Raw genomic sequence first — 15,856 nt, forward strand, 5'->3', positions numbered from 1 at the left:
TCAGAAGATATATATCGATCAAAATCAAATGTTCGAAATTCAAAGTAAATTGCAAGTAAGTGTAAGAGATGTTTTATATTTTTAAGAAGGATCGTGTTACGCACTTGCAATGAAAAATTTCCAATTCAAACTCAGAATTTGACAATCAGGAAAGAGATTGAAGATCTTTAAATCATTGACTTAATCTCAAAATTTCATATAAATCAGAGTTTGTGCACGGTTTATATTATTCCACTAATCTGATCATGAGTCATGATTAGAGGTAACTTGATTACAAGTAACCTTATATTAATTTTCATTTTTCTGATTATTCCTTCAATTTGTGTGATGAAGTGACGAGTGATAAACATTGTTTTAAAAATCTATTTTATGTCCCGTGAAAGAAGATCGAGGGGCTTATTATTTATCTCCTGACTGAGAATCTGTCATTCTGTCGTAAACTTTAACCTACCTAATAACTTTTGAACCATAAGTGTTAGAGACTTAATATTTGGTAAAATAATAATAATAAAAAAAAAAACATTTAGCATCTTGTTAATTTTTCCTTCTGTCTGTCCGTCTGTTTGTGCATTCTTGACTGGGCCGAGACTTTGTAATGGAGAAACATACTTAAGCTTGACGGATTACTTATGACCTGATTTTGTGCATTGACCTAACCTAAGGTCATTTGGGCAAGACGTTACTTGCCAAAAAAGTGTAAAAATTATTGTCCGAACAAAACTTTCAAATGATCAAACATTGTTAGTTCATACTTCCCACAAAGATCACTTATCACCTGAGTACATTACCCAAGGTCCATTCAAGGTCACTTTACAGGCCCGTAGGAAGCAATTTCAGTTGGGGGGAGGGGGCCTAAAATTTTCAGTTGGGGGCACTAAAGCAAAAAAAAAAAAAAAAAAAAAAAAAAAAAAAAAAAAAGGTCATCAGACGTTATAATTGAGGGGGCACAAGCATATAGTAGCTATGTTTTCTATTGTATTTTACATATCGGCAAAATTATTGAGGGAGCACGGCTCGAGAACGTCAGTCCAACGCGTTAACGATTACGCCACAAACACCGCTACCTTAGGGAGTGTATTTTCAAGTATATAAACGAAGTTTTTATACATTTGTCACAAAACAAGAAATAAATGAATATAATTTCTATAAGACTGATATTATTGATAAGGATCTTAAAGAAAAATTCTCTAACAAATAATCGAATTTTTCAGTAACCAAAATTGCAACGTAACATGAACTGGTTCTTCGGAGTCAATAAAACGCTTTTTGATATAACGCTTGATCAAAGAATGTTCAAGAAAATTTTCATTTAGATTTAACGTCTGCAAACAGGTTTGGGGTTGAGAATTTAATTAAATTGTCGTATACAAACAACAGTCAGCATAATAATTATAATAGTGTTATTATTTGGATGTACTATGCCGAAATAGTAGTCAGGGTTTGACACATAGTGCACTCGCCTCCGGCTCGTGCACCATGTGTCAAACCCTGACTACTATTTCGGCATAGTACATCCAAATAATAACACTATTATATAAATATAATATAATATAATATAATATAATATAATATAATATAATATAATATAATATAATATATAATAATTTAATATAATATAATATAATATAATATAATATAATATAATATAATATAATATAATATAATATTCCTGTCCTTGCCATGTCTTAACTTGTAATGGAGAAAGGTTGAACTTAACGTGACATACATATTACTTATCACCCAAGAGTGTGACATGACCTTGACGCAATGTTCAAGGTTACCGGCAGAAATGGATGTTTATGCATTAAACAAATATTACTGATGACCCAATGATGGGTCATGGACCTTGCCCAAAAGTTACTTGTGAAAGTTTCTGGTTATTTTCAGAATGTTCATTATAATTCTTGCCTGGTCCATAACTCTCTAACGGAAAATAGTGGATACTTCACACACTGATTACTTATGTCCAGAGGATGTGTCTAGACCTTAAAAAGCAAGGTCATGTTGGCAAGTTCAAGGTCACTTTTTAAAAAATGTATAAATCCTGCCCTGGCTGTATCTTTCAATGGAGATACAACATAAGGATGTCCATTCTTGACACAAGTTTTTCTTATCAGCGGAAGTTCTGTTGGGACCTTGACCCAAAGTCATTTAGATAGTGCAAGGTCATTGGCAAAAAAAATCAGTGGAAATGACCACTCTTGGGGCATTTGTATTTCTCAAACACATCTTGTTTTCTTTCAAAAACTATTGGATAATTCTAGCATTGACTTGCTCATTAACATATATACGATTTTTTTTAATATTACAGGCCCAGTGGGGAGGGGGGCACAAGGGGCGCCCTCACTTTTTTGTGAGTGAAGTATTTTGTTATTACAGTAAATTTTCCTAAGATGCTGCCCCCCCCCCCCCCCTTACACACACAGCGCTTTTTGTTGTTGTAAGACTGAGCAATGGCTAATTCAAGGATTTGGACAGTAAATTTAATAGTTTTTTTTCCGTTTGCTTATCAGATTTTTTTTGGAAGTGCCCCCCCGGGACTTATTAAGGTTGAAGAAAAAAACCCCACCTGTAATATAAAATATCACACTGTGTAATACAATGCTGCATATAATATGTAGCGCTTGCGTTTAAGTCAATTTAGGTCATTCTTCTGGGAAATTCTTGTGCAAAATAAAAGGTAACATTGTCATAGAACTTTATATCATCATGTATGCACATATAACTGTTATAGTACACAAATAACTCTATAGTAACCGTTAAAAATACACTGGATGCTTTCAATCTTGACAAGGAATAAACTAATCAAATAATCTCATATATATGTTCCAGAGAAAAAATATAATTGCTTATTTAATTATGACTAATTTGCATTAATTTGTTTACTATTTTGATTTTTTATGAATATTGTAAGAGGAAATAACTAACTTACTTTGTATATCTCTACATTGTGATTGTATCAAATGTTAAAAGTACACTAAATATATGTACACTATACGTTCTTGTTACAATTAAAGAGCCTGTTTATTTGTAGATATATCTAGTAATCTTTTATTGAAAGATCGAAGCATGAATAGTAACCCCTCCGTCTGATCTTGGCATACAGTTTGGAACACGGGGCTTTAAATGTCATTCAATTGTTAATTTTGAAACGTTAACGGCGCTCTTCTAATGTCAAAATTTAATTTAATTGATTCATTTAGGATTGAAAGTGGATTAACCTCTTTTCAATAACTATGTGACTGAACATTTATATATCCATATACATTTTAGCCTTGTGTGAAGAAAGATTTGTTACAACACTGAGGCCTGACAAGACGTTTGATGAAGGATTACGCACATGTAAATATACACTGTCACGCTAACCATGTAAGTAGAATTAATCGATTTCCGTTTCTTGAAAGCTCTGATTACTTTTATGATGTTTCATGTAATAGAATCTCTCTCTTTCTCTCTCTCTCTCTAAAAACATTGAAAGCATACGAATGCAAAAGAATAAAGACAGGCTAGTTACCTTTAAGTTCAGAAGTATATTAGACTATTTTAACTATTGCTTAGCGAAACTAAAGTGATTGGAAGAACCAAGTGAAAGTTACACTTAATGTTACTTGCCTACCGACTGTATTAAGTGATTTTTTTTTTCGATCTGTCGATTAAATTTGTTTACACACTTATTTTTTACTTAGCAGCTATAAAAATAAAGGAGTTATATAAGATTGAATAATTTCAAATATTACAAATGAATTCTGTATTCTTTTCTCAAATCTATCATGTTTATTTCAAATTAAATAAAAAGAATAATGTATTTTGAAAGTTTTTTTTTTTTTAATAATTTACATTTTAAAAGAAATCAGGACTTATTAACATCTGAAATATAGGCATTTCCAACACATCACAGACAATTACAAAAATGACAAAATGTTTCTCAGAAACAATCATTTTGACTAGACATTTTTCAACATAGCATGGCAATCAAAAGAAAAAGTTACGCAATGAATTTCTTGCACTTCATTATCTACTGGAACAGTAATAAATTATGAGGAATTATCGTTATCTCTAAACAATACTTTCTATTCCTATTTTGTGGCGGTTTTCTAAAAAGTTAAAGAAACATTTACATTTGAAATCTCCAAACATTTTCTTCAATACTTCTGTTGACAGTTACCAAACAGTCCAGCTGAGAAGCGCTACTTCAGGAGAAGTGGATGTTTTGAGTTCAATTATCTCGACCGTCGTTTGTTTGTCAACTTTGTACTTGAAAAATTCTGAAACCCTTTTTCATCTGAGAGAACTTTCTTTCGTTTAAAGACGAAGAGTTCATATCTCTAAAATAGGTTCCATTTGAAGATATTGCGAGCGAATGGTCTGTTTTGGAGAAAGAAATATTTCATTATCATGCGATAGTTTCACTTCTGTTTTAATGAACCGTATTCTAGCAACGCTTGAGCATATATTTTAGAGTAGACGGTGTGTTTTAGACCTCAGTGAGATCGGTTGTATAAGGAGAGAGAACTTTGGTACGCGTTATGTATCCTTCAGAAAGTAGAAGATATAAAAGAATAAATCTGAACCTTTAATGTAATTAACAAAAATCTCTAAAAGTAAAGATAGATATCAGGAGTTTCCTACTTTTAGATTTTGATTTGTAACACCATATGCTTCAGCTGCTTTTTTGTATTTTTTTTCTCTCTAGAAATTTCATGGATTTTTTTTTTAATTTCTAATACATGTATACCAAACTGCAAACATTTACGGAAGACCTCTGATATCCTTTCAAATTTTTAAATTCTGTATAATCAGTTGTATTTCTTAATTATGTGTTACATTGTACATTTATTAATGGAACTTATTACATTTATAGGGTCTGATCAATATTTAATTTTGAGTTCTACAGTTTGCTGTGTAACAAATTAATAAAGCTCAAATACACGATTACTGGGGTATAATATCATTTACTTTCTACTGAAATAAAGGGGGAAAATGCAGAATTAGAAATAGTTCTAAAATGATGTTTGTCTATGTCAATCATCGTGAAAATAATTTTACCCAGTAAAACCAATAAACCCCGCTAACGATGAGCACGGTATTTAATCAATATGAATTTTTAATTATATGTGAGAAAAGTAAATATTGAAAATATGAGAATTAGGCTTTTAAAAAATTGAACATTAAGCTTAATATGGATACTAGCTTATCAATACTATATGAGATTGAGAAAAAAGGATAGTTACCTATGATATTTATTTCAGGTAGAAATGAATTAAGATAAAATACGAGAATAAAATATCCTCAAACAATATATGTTTATATATAAACGATAGATAAATTCGGTTTTTAGTCAATTGTGTGGACCGAATGTTTTGGTTGCAAGGTTTGACAGGCATAGACATCGAAAGGTGTGAAAATTTCGTACTTTTTGTGGTAAATATGTGCTGGATAGCAATATACCATGCATACATGTATAAAACCTGCAAGAATACATATTTGCACATCACTGTCTAAGGCAGCTGAAATTGAATTTCTGATAGGAAAGCAAAGAGACACAACTAAACGTTTAAATTAATTCATCGATGACAATTTTATTATGTCGAGAAAATACGTGTAATGGGGAACAGCCAGTATTGAGATAAGAAACAGCCATATATAACAGTAAATTGTAATTATCAATATGCTTGTGTTGGATTAGATGTATGAAAAAAAGATATACTAATTAGCAAACTTCATGCACATACATTTCCTTATTTTTGTGTCAATATTCATAAAATGACTCAATATTTACTTTGTTAATGTCAAGTAAATAACACTTGCACGAACCATTGAACTAAGTATCTGTTTGCACGATATTTGTTTATCAAAGACATTATATGAATGTGTTTGCTGGATTGTATCGAGTTATTACTTTCCTATATCTTCTAACATTTGTATTTAATTTTTCCTATTTTCTATTTTAAGTTCACATACAAAACATTATGTCAATGGTTAAGATTACTTTGAAATGATAAGTATCCCATGACAGAGTTGGGCCCACCTGAAGCAAAAAATGAAGTCTTTGTTTTAGAAAACCGATGCACTGTGAACAAAGATTGCACAAAGAAAATTTAAAGTCATTATTAAAGCCATCGCTTTCAGTCGGCAATTTTGCTAGCCATTGTGGAGAGGGATTAGGTTTCAGTTTAAATTCCTCTGTCTATAATGTACAAACCCGACATTGTTTGGAAACGTATTAGGTTTGTTGTTAATTTCATATGCTGGAAAGGAACTCTGATATATCAACAGATATTGGGATAACCATGTAAGTGTTTCATTCAAAAGTTATATCTGTAAGAACATTCTTAGATTTTTTTTTACGAATTCAATTGAATGATATATAAAAGGCAAAGGAAATTTTATTTCTTTGATGAGCATATACTTAATTTTTATCTCTTTGATTGCTGTTACATCGAACGTCTCAATTCACTATTCATCACTTTTAACCTAAAGTCGATCAGTAGACAAACTCAGCTAACTTGTTAAGATTTTTGTGCGTTTTTAAAGGGAAAAAAAGACGAAATAATCTATTGCTTACATTTTGAATTCTGTATCCCTATAACTTATCTTGTTTGCAAAATTTTTGTCCCTGAAGTTTTGTTATCTAGAAATTAATAAATGTTATCATTAACAAGTTCATCAAATTTTTTAATTGAAAATTATAAGTGGCGTTTTGATAAGAATGCAGTTCATGAACAAATATTATATTAGTATCTTATGACCAATTTACCGTCGATAATTTTTTTTTTTTTTGTAACTGGTCTTCTAAATTCACAAGCTATGAGGTAGGTATATGTATTATGTGATAAAGATAAATAAAATTGAAAAAATTGATTCACAGTGATTATTTTTTAAAAATGCATACAGATAGAAATATCTAAAATGTTTTAAGTGAAATAGATATCGTTGAGTTTTCTTTTTTTTAACCTCTCTTTTAGATTACCCGTGATGGCATCATACTAGAAGAATTCAATAGAAAATATCGGAAATGGGCCTCATTAAAATAAAATCAATTTGAAGTAATTCGAGTGTAATGAATGGTGATAATGTGTGACACTTGGTGAAAGCTTCTAAGTCTCCGATGTGTGATGTTTGATGAAAAGGCTACAGTTCATAATTATGCATAGGGAAATGCTCAGACCTTCCACGGCTGGTGCTGTTTCGAGGAAACATGGTATGTATCTACACAAACGTAGACCAAAAACCTCCATTTATCGTAAAAAGCGTCAAGAACTTCTGATGTTGGACGAAGAGACTGAAATCGATTCGTATAACAGCCATGCGCTCGAAATTAGCCCGGATGAGGCATACGACAGCGATTCGACGGTGTGTGCTTCTGAATTTGAAATAAATAGTGAAAGGAGTGCGAGATGTTCGGCAGCATCCTCCTCCACAGGACTGTCGTCCAGCGAGGTATCGGATGGAAATCGTGAGTTCGAGCGGTACATACCACACGATTATGACATGATAAGTGAAATCGATGGATTGTCTGTGGAGACGGGTTGTTGCAGGTTTGGTTTAGTCCCTATGCGGTTTGCCGCAAAAAGGATTGAAATTAACGAACCAGAAAATTGTCACTGCCTTTCAAATATGCTCTTTCATGAAAATAATGCTTTTAGTCCATGGAAAACATCATGTAGGCATAAAAGTGACGTTCAAACAACGCAAAAAGATAACCGAAATTCTAACCCCAAACAGTGCCAAGTACCAAGTTTGTATAGACGAACGTATGGTCAATCGTCAAAAAGCATGGGCTATCCTTTCAGTCATTTTGAGAACAGTAGCAAATATATTCAGCAATATAAAGAGCTTTGTTCATCTGTTGGGAAGTTTAGACAGGCCCTAGAGGTTACCCGACAGAACAAGGTATCTGCCCCTTTACCCGATCCTTACCTCAACAGACTGCGCTCTACAGCTTGGTAGGTATTTTTAAAATGATTCATAATGTCTTACAATGAAATTCAATCCAAAAATAAATAATTAAATAAAATGAATTTACGAACATAATTTTAATTATTTTCTAATATTACATGTATTACATTAACGTCAACTGGTAGAAAATATTGAATTTAAAGAGAAAATTACTTAAACCCATATGACATTCATTTACATTACTTTCTAAGATACGTGCATATATCTTTGAAATTCTAAGCCTTTTTTTTTTATTGTAGACTGTTTGTACAAGATAATATGCAATAATAACATATTTTTGTATTAGAAGGCCTAATAAAGGGCTTATTTTGTTGTATTATCTTTACTAACAAATCTCCCAATTCCCTTTTCTTCATTTTGAAGATTTTTGCAACAATATTTAACACAATCTAAAAACTGTTTAGCCTTTGGTTTAACCAAACGATTACTGTCACACGAAAAACAAATTTTATTCCCTTGATAGAATTTGAAAGGGATCAGAGCGCCGGTAGATTGGTCTTTAAGAAAATTAACAGCCCATTGGAGAAACCTTTAAAGTTGTTTTTCTCATGAACATGGCATGTATAAATTCAATTACCACTTCAATGTATATATAAGGCGATTACTTCTTGTGGTCAGTAATTTTGATAATAATTCTGTTAAATGTTATTAAAATCTTTCAAAAAAATTACGCAATGCGAAAGGAAAGCCTGTTTGATTAGATGATTTCGCTGATTCGCAGTGCGGAGTATTAAGCGGAATGTTAGATTTCAAGTTAATTAACGCGTCATAACGCGGTTCCGTGACCTCAATATATTTTTCTTTCAGCTGCTTTTAAACAATAATCTAAGAATTGTGACATTTTTCAACAGAATTCATTCATATTATTTACATTCTATATGAAGTATCGAAAAATACAGTTTATATTTTCAAACTTTTTGCAGACATCTGCATTTTTGTCGCTTAGGAGATTTTAGAGTAAACCTTCGGTGTCCTGTCTACCTGTAATTTTCATAATCTCTAAAACATGTTTGATTATTTAAATATGTTTTTTTTCTTCTTTCAGCTCCATTGCCGAGAATTTCGATATCTTCGCAATATTAGACATCGAGAAAGATGCAAGGTATTTAATGTACTAATTAAACCTACATTTAATCCACTCAACACAATGAAAGATTTTAATTAGACCTTCCTATTAAAGAGAGGATAACAATAACTATTTAAATATCTTAGTAAAAGTCACAAAATATAGGTCAGGATACTAAATGCACATGTAGTCGAAAATGTATTTTTTATTCAAAATTCGAATTTTTAAACTTTTTTGCAGTGACAAAGATATGTCAGAAAGTGACAGAGAATTCTCGAGGTCCTTGACAGTTAATGACAGGGGCAAAAATCTAAATTTGGCCCCCGTGCGAGATTCGCCACCGCTACAGTTTTCAGCACACCATGGGACGTCCATTAACAAAAATGACATGCGTTTCAACCAATATTTAAATCTCGTAATACCAAAGACAGCACTCCACAAAACTAATATTCAGCTAAATCTAGATAATCCAAAAGAAATGTGGACCCCAAGATTTGAGTCTAAGAGAAATCCAACAAAAAACTCCCACAGGCGATCAGAAAGTGTCGATTCACTAAAACGGTCAACGAAACACGCAGACAGCAGCTCCAGGCGATCTTCAGGTGCAAACAGAGCAAGTCAACTGCGACTAGAACGTGCAGCGACAAGTGCCGATGGTACCCGAGTAAGAAGTGATTCAGGATGCCTCATACCACCGCCACCACCCTTGCCACAGAGTCCATCCATTTTAACGAAACGCAAAACACAAAGTCAGAAAACGAAGTGCGTGAACCAGATACGTGCGATGTTATCTGATCTTGACGATTGTAAAGGGAAGTTGGATCGCACCTGTAGACGACTCGAAAATATAAAACACAGCTCTGATTCAAAGTCTGATCGGGTTCTTCCAGCCACTAAGACATTTGGAATAGAAGGTCAGACATGCAGAACGGAGGACCAATTAAGTATCATTCATCGTCTTAGAAAAGAAAAAGAACGGACGTTAAGAGTATCGGCTGTCAATTAATTAAATACATAAAATCCATATTCAGAATGAAAAAAATCTTGAAAATCAATTTGGGTACAAGTGCATAGCTAATTTTTCATACCCTTGAACATTTTGTACACCATGTGTATATTAAAAAATAAATTATTTTTCTAAGTACAGCGTTTTCTTGTTATTTAAAAAAGATTTAGAAAATGCATTTCACATGATTCTATCATTTATATATTCGTATATATTTACATGTATTCGTACAGTGATGGTTTTACTGATATTAAACTGTAGATATTTTATTAAATTATCATAACATGTGAAAAGATGCTAGTATAAAAATAATTTGCATTGACAGCATTTCGTTTGTACGCATGTATAACGGTATAAGGAATTTTCTCATGATCATTAGGAGAGGGTAACCGTATATACACAATCAAAAAATCCCCATAATTACTTTCCTTACGGACGGTTGTCCCAAGAAATCTTTAATAATTTTTGTTTCACTTATAAAGTTAATACAATGTAATTTGCATGCACCGTAATCATCAATTTTTGCAAGTTTCAATGAAATATGTTTATAAATAACTATTTGAAGCCTAAATTCGAAACAACATTTGATTTTCTGTTACTTACCGATTTTTGCATCTCGCACATACTAGAGTCATCAAAAGATCGTGGAATTACATATTTGAATATAAAATTTTCCAAAATCCTACGGGAAATGATTGTGCCTATAACTTTATAATCATATATTTGTCATTTGTAAAGTCAAGTGAATTTTCTATATTGATACTCCAGATCATATAGTTTTTTTGTTAATGTAAAGGATGTATTCACTATTACAAAAGAATTGACCTATAGGAGAGAACAATTTCCCGGAAAAAGTGACATTTAAAAATCAATCTTTATTTGTTGTTTTCTACCGTATATATGTCTAAATTTTTCAAATTTGAATTTTACAACTAAAATTTATTATTTACAACTTCACAATAAACCTCCAAAGTTGGCCGAAACACCATTTTGTCCGTTAAAGCGTTGATTTTTGCATAAATTTTGGCCTAGAAGTCCTTCAGGGCAGGCCTGCCCCTAAATAAAATTGTGATATTTTGATGGGTTGGGATGTAAGGAATAATTTAAGATAGGATTTTTTTAGGGGCACCCCTGCCCTAGGGTCGAAATTCACAAAAAACCTACAAAAAATAAGTAAACTTGATTTTGACAATAATCTGCTTCAAATTTATACCGTTCAATCTTGTAGTCAGAATAGCTCATTTGATATATGCGCTGCGCTGACTTTTATATCGTGGGTACTTTATTTTTAAAGTCGGGGGTTTGAATCCACCTGTTGCCACACTTTTATAGTTTTAAATGTTTGCCTTTTCAAAGACTATTTTAATTTTTTTATAGGCTTGTGTATGTTTCTTCAATTATCTATCCTTTATGCATTCCCATTTTTGATATAAGAAACACTAGAGAGAGATCAAATCGTAACAATCCAATATACAGTTGTCAGTCAGGCGGAACAAGTCTCAGACTTTCTCCGAGGACAAGAATAACTCACTCTGTGTTACTCGATACAGGTATTCTCGGCAGCATTGAGCTGCGATGAATTTCAATCGTATATATTCCTTAGAATTTAATCACATTGCTTTTATTCTGTCTGTGCTACTAGTGCTTGTCTGGGTTACATGTAGTACATGAATGTTACGTATTGCTTGAATTATTTGAGCTTAATATATTTAGAATAACATACATGTACTTTTGTTTTCAGTCAATGTTTTAAGATCTTAAGTTTTGAAACAGTAGGGCTACATATATCAATAACTGTACTCCCTTGGATTTCATTTAGGCCCATATGATTTGCACATATTAATTGCATGTTTTTATTATATCCAACTGAAATGTGTTGTAAAATAAATAGCCTAGACATAAAAAATAGAGTTCCAGAGACAGTAGACATTGCCATTATGTACAATGAGAAGTAAAGAAAAATATCAGTTGTTATATTTTTAGATAACAAACTCAGAATATCAATGAAAGTGTTCCTCCTACCTCTACTCACTGAAATAAAGATTTATGAAAAACAAATTGTTACATGTATTCAGCCTAGCTAATGTCATTAATCGGAACGGAAATCGGCAAGCTTTTTGTAGAGAAAAAACCAAGCCCGGCCCTATAGGTCAGATCCCTATTTATATAGAAGTGATCCTTTGAGAATAAAGCAAAAAAAAAAAAAAAAAAAAAAAAAAAAAAAAAAAAAAGAATCGCCGGCAATGCTATTTCTAAAAGTCAAAGAATTGCAACAACGATATTAAACAACCTATTAATGATGTTTTCAAATGTATATGACATTACAACTTTGTAATATTTTGTCAAAATCACAAAAATATTATTTCCCTACCAAGTGCAAAAAATGAAAAAATTTTGGTCAGGTAGTTTAAAAAACATTCAGAATGTTTGCGTTTTTCTGGGACAACCCTCGTACAATAATAGCATCTATCTGCATATACAAAATAGATGCCTTTATTTTACGAGAAAAGCATTTTGTCCGAGTCGGTTGGCCCTACGTATACAGTATTTACTTTCCTTTCTGCGGCACATTTCAAAGATAAACTGATTCGATACGCAAGATCATTCCCAGAGTACGATCAATTTTAAAACCGAGGCAATCTACTGAAAATACTAAGTAAGTTGATCATACAAGGATTTCAACAACTTCTTTTAGTCACCTTTTTTGCAAATTCTGCGGTCATTATATTGACCTTGTTTGTCAATACAGCCTATCGTTGGGTCGCATTTTGTCTGAAATGTTTCATATATGTTTCATATCATTTGTTACTTCACTGCTTTTATACTAATTTTGACTACGGAGTACTCTATCAAACCGATCAATACATAAGGCTCACGGCAGGTGTACATGTAACTGATCGACAGGGGATGTTTATCTCTGCTAGGCACCTGATCCCACCACTAGTGTTTCAAGGGATCCGTGTTTTTGCCCTGTTCACAATACATTTTGTGTACTGGATTTATGAGATTGATCACTATTCGCTATCACCTTTTAATTTTCTATCAGACATATGTTGCATTAAAAGTTTAGACTTTATCAAGTTAAACTTATCTATAACAGTATACAATACCAAAGGTTTGCAAATGAAGTATACGATAAATAGATTTCCATAATAAATTACGAGGGATGATCCGTACACTTGCACTAGTTAGTATACAATTGTCATTTTAGTGCTTTATTAAGATTTTATAAATGTTATTTTGGTACTTATTGAGACTATAAGATTTTTCAGACCCTTTAATTTGCAAGTATGGTGCATCAATTCCTCCGTAATAAAAAAAAAAGAACATTCTTTAAAACATTTCAGGGTTCTTCAGGGATCAACCTCGGCTTGGTAAAAGTGGGATTGAATTAATAGTCACAAGAGTACTCTGGATTGAATTTTATTGAGCTGAAGAAAAAAATTCTTACACTTGAAAAATCTTGAGAATTATTCAAATTTTAGTCTTATAGATAAACTTATAGAAAAAGAAGAATATGGAAGAAAGGGTCACCCTGATATGGTCTCAAATCCTTCATCGTACTCTGTGGAGGTATTCTGAAGGTTCATTGGCCATGGAAAAGTATCATAGAAACCGTCTAGGGCTGTAGCTAAATAAATACTAAAATGGGGTGAATGCTGTTACCTGAAACACCCTGATTTGGAAAGGGATATCCCCCGTTGCTACTTGATAATGTACATCTATCAGAAGTAGGGAACTCAATATTTCTAAATGGAGTTCAGGGGGGTACTTTGCCCCAAAACAAGCCGGTTACATGTATCCAGAAAAAATTGTGCAAATACTTACATGTAAATTGGTCGTGGAACAGTTGACTTAATTGCTGCTTCCCCCATGTGTGGGGAGGCTGCAAACTGTGCCAGTATGCAGCCATTTGGCGTCTGCCGCCACCAAGCCTACTTGTGTGAAACTTGTACTATACTCAATAGGACTGTGATTTGTGAACCACACCTAAGTGAAGTAAATGTGACAGTGATATTTATACTTTGAACTAAATAATGCATATTTGAGTTTGAGATATCTTACGTATGATATCTCAAGTTTTAAATAGTTGATGTTTCAACTACTGTGAGTTTGAAATGTAATGTTTGTTATGTGAAATTTGATATTTGAATTTTGACATATGAAAGTTTGAGATATATGTTGAATGTGTGCTGACCCTCCGCGGTAAATCCGGGACGGTTAGTGGGTACACATGTACCTATGAGTTTCGTGGTTCTGTCTAATAGAAATGGCATCCCATCAGGCCTCTAAGTGGCCTCTAAAAGTTATGCTCCATCTGGTGCCTTATAAAAAAATTAGTCGCCAACGCAAATTTAAAGTCGCCAGGCAATTTTTTAAGGCACCAAAAGATAATAGTAATCAATATATGGGAACAATGACATGACTACGTAAGGTTGGTGCTAGGGCTTTCGTACTTCACATGTGTAATCCTTGTGACAAGACCTTCCTTTGGATATCAACAACTTTGACCCTTTGACCTTGACCTAGGAGTTTGACCTACTTTTGAAAAAACTTTAACATTGGCCATAACTTTTAAAGAGTTGGTGCTAGGGTTTTCATACTTTACATATGTAATCCTTGTGACGAGGCATTCTTTTGGATACCGACAACTTAAGTCCTTTGACCTTGACCTTGGAGTTTGACCTACTTTTGGAAAACTTTAACCTTGGCCATAACTTTTGAACAATTGGAGCAAGGGCTTTCATACTTCACATATATATTCCTTGTGACAAGACCTTACTTGAAATACCAACAACTTTGACCATTTGACCTTGGAGTTTGACCTACTTTTGAAAAACTTTTAACATTGGCCATAACTTTTGAACAGTTGGTGCTAGGGCTTTCATACTTCACATGTCTATTCCTTGTGACAAGGCCTTCCTTTGGATATAACAATTGTAATTCATTGACCTTGACCTTAGAGTGTGACCTACTTTTGAAAAACTTTAACCTTGGTCATAACTTTTGAAAGAGTGGTGCTACGGCTTTCATATTTCACATGTATATTTCTTTGTGAGAAGGCCTTTCGTTGGGCACCATTGATTTTGACCATTTGACCATGACCTTGATGTTTGACTTACTTTTGAAAACTTTATCCTTTTCCATATCTTTTCAATGGTTGCTGCTACGGCTTTCGTATTTCACAGGTATATTCCTCGGGAAGACCTTACTTTGGGTATCAACATATTTAATTTGCATTTGAGAAAGTTTAACCTTCGCTATAAGTTGCCATACGGGGGCATCAGTGTTTCACAAACACATTTTGTTTTAGGGATGGCAATCGAATACAGAATTGCTAATCGGTTAACCGCAAGGCGTTCCGACCGAATAACCGATTAATCGCATCAAAATACACATTTTCTTGACATTTTTTCTTCAAGTAGCTCTATTCATATAAACACATTTTCAAGAAGACTAAAAAGACGTTAGAAGTGAGAAACATTCTGCTTACCTCAATCAGGAAACTACATGTACATATATTCTATTTCAATTAAACGAAGAAATCCCAATGAAATATATGCATGTCTGAGAAATCAGACATTGATAATTTTCCATTATTTCCTACACCATAATCAAAACTAAGTCCGAAGAATTATTAACTCTTACTTAATTTACATGTTTGTCTAATAATTTAATTTATTAGATAACTGCAAAAGATAGACATACCAATTCACAGTGCCCAAGGGTGATTTATTTAATATCATTAAAGGATTACATGCAGTCGGGGGGAGGGGGCGATCTCAACCCGGAGAGCCATAATTACCGCCCAGTCAGCTTAAATA

At 32.8% G+C, this 15,856-nt stretch overlaps 1 protein-coding gene across 1 annotated transcript; it reads left to right on the forward strand.

Annotated features, from left to right (window-relative positions):
- The first annotated feature begins 6,051 nt into the window (after window positions 1-6,051).
- Window positions 6,052-10,118, forward strand: LOC133205886 (uncharacterized). The gene is made up of 4 exons (XM_061341777.1): window positions 6,052-6,292; window positions 6,966-7,946; window positions 9,005-9,061; window positions 9,266-10,118. Exons 2-4 carry the CDS (start codon window positions 7,123-7,125, stop codon window positions 10,029-10,031), a joined length of 1,647 nt encoding a protein of 548 aa, XP_061197761.1. The 5' UTR covers window positions 6,052-6,292; window positions 6,966-7,122; the 3' UTR covers window positions 10,032-10,118.
- The last annotated feature ends 5,738 nt before the right edge of the window (window positions 10,119-15,856 follow it).

This window comes from Saccostrea echinata, unplaced genomic scaffold (genome assembly GCF_033153115.1).
Source record: "Saccostrea echinata isolate AGI-Se365-2 ecotype Australia unplaced genomic scaffold, CSIRO_AGI_Sech_v1 ptg000054l, whole genome shotgun sequence".
Classification (NCBI taxonomy): domain Eukaryota; kingdom Metazoa; phylum Mollusca; class Bivalvia; order Ostreida; family Ostreidae; genus Saccostrea; species Saccostrea echinata.

Excerpts from the sequence above, each read along its gene's own strand:
- LOC133205886 (XM_061341777.1), top strand. The coding sequence starts at position 7,123 with ATGAAAAGGCTACAGTTCATAATTATGCATAGGGAAATGCTCAGACCT. Across the intron at positions 7,947-9,004 it reads AGACTGCGCTCTACAGCTTG|CTCCATTGCCGAGAATTTCG; the intron begins GTAGGTATTTTT and ends TTCTTCTTTCAG. Across the intron at positions 9,062-9,265 it reads GACATCGAGAAAGATGCAAG|TGACAAAGATATGTCAGAAA; the intron begins GTATTTAATGTA and ends ACTTTTTTGCAG.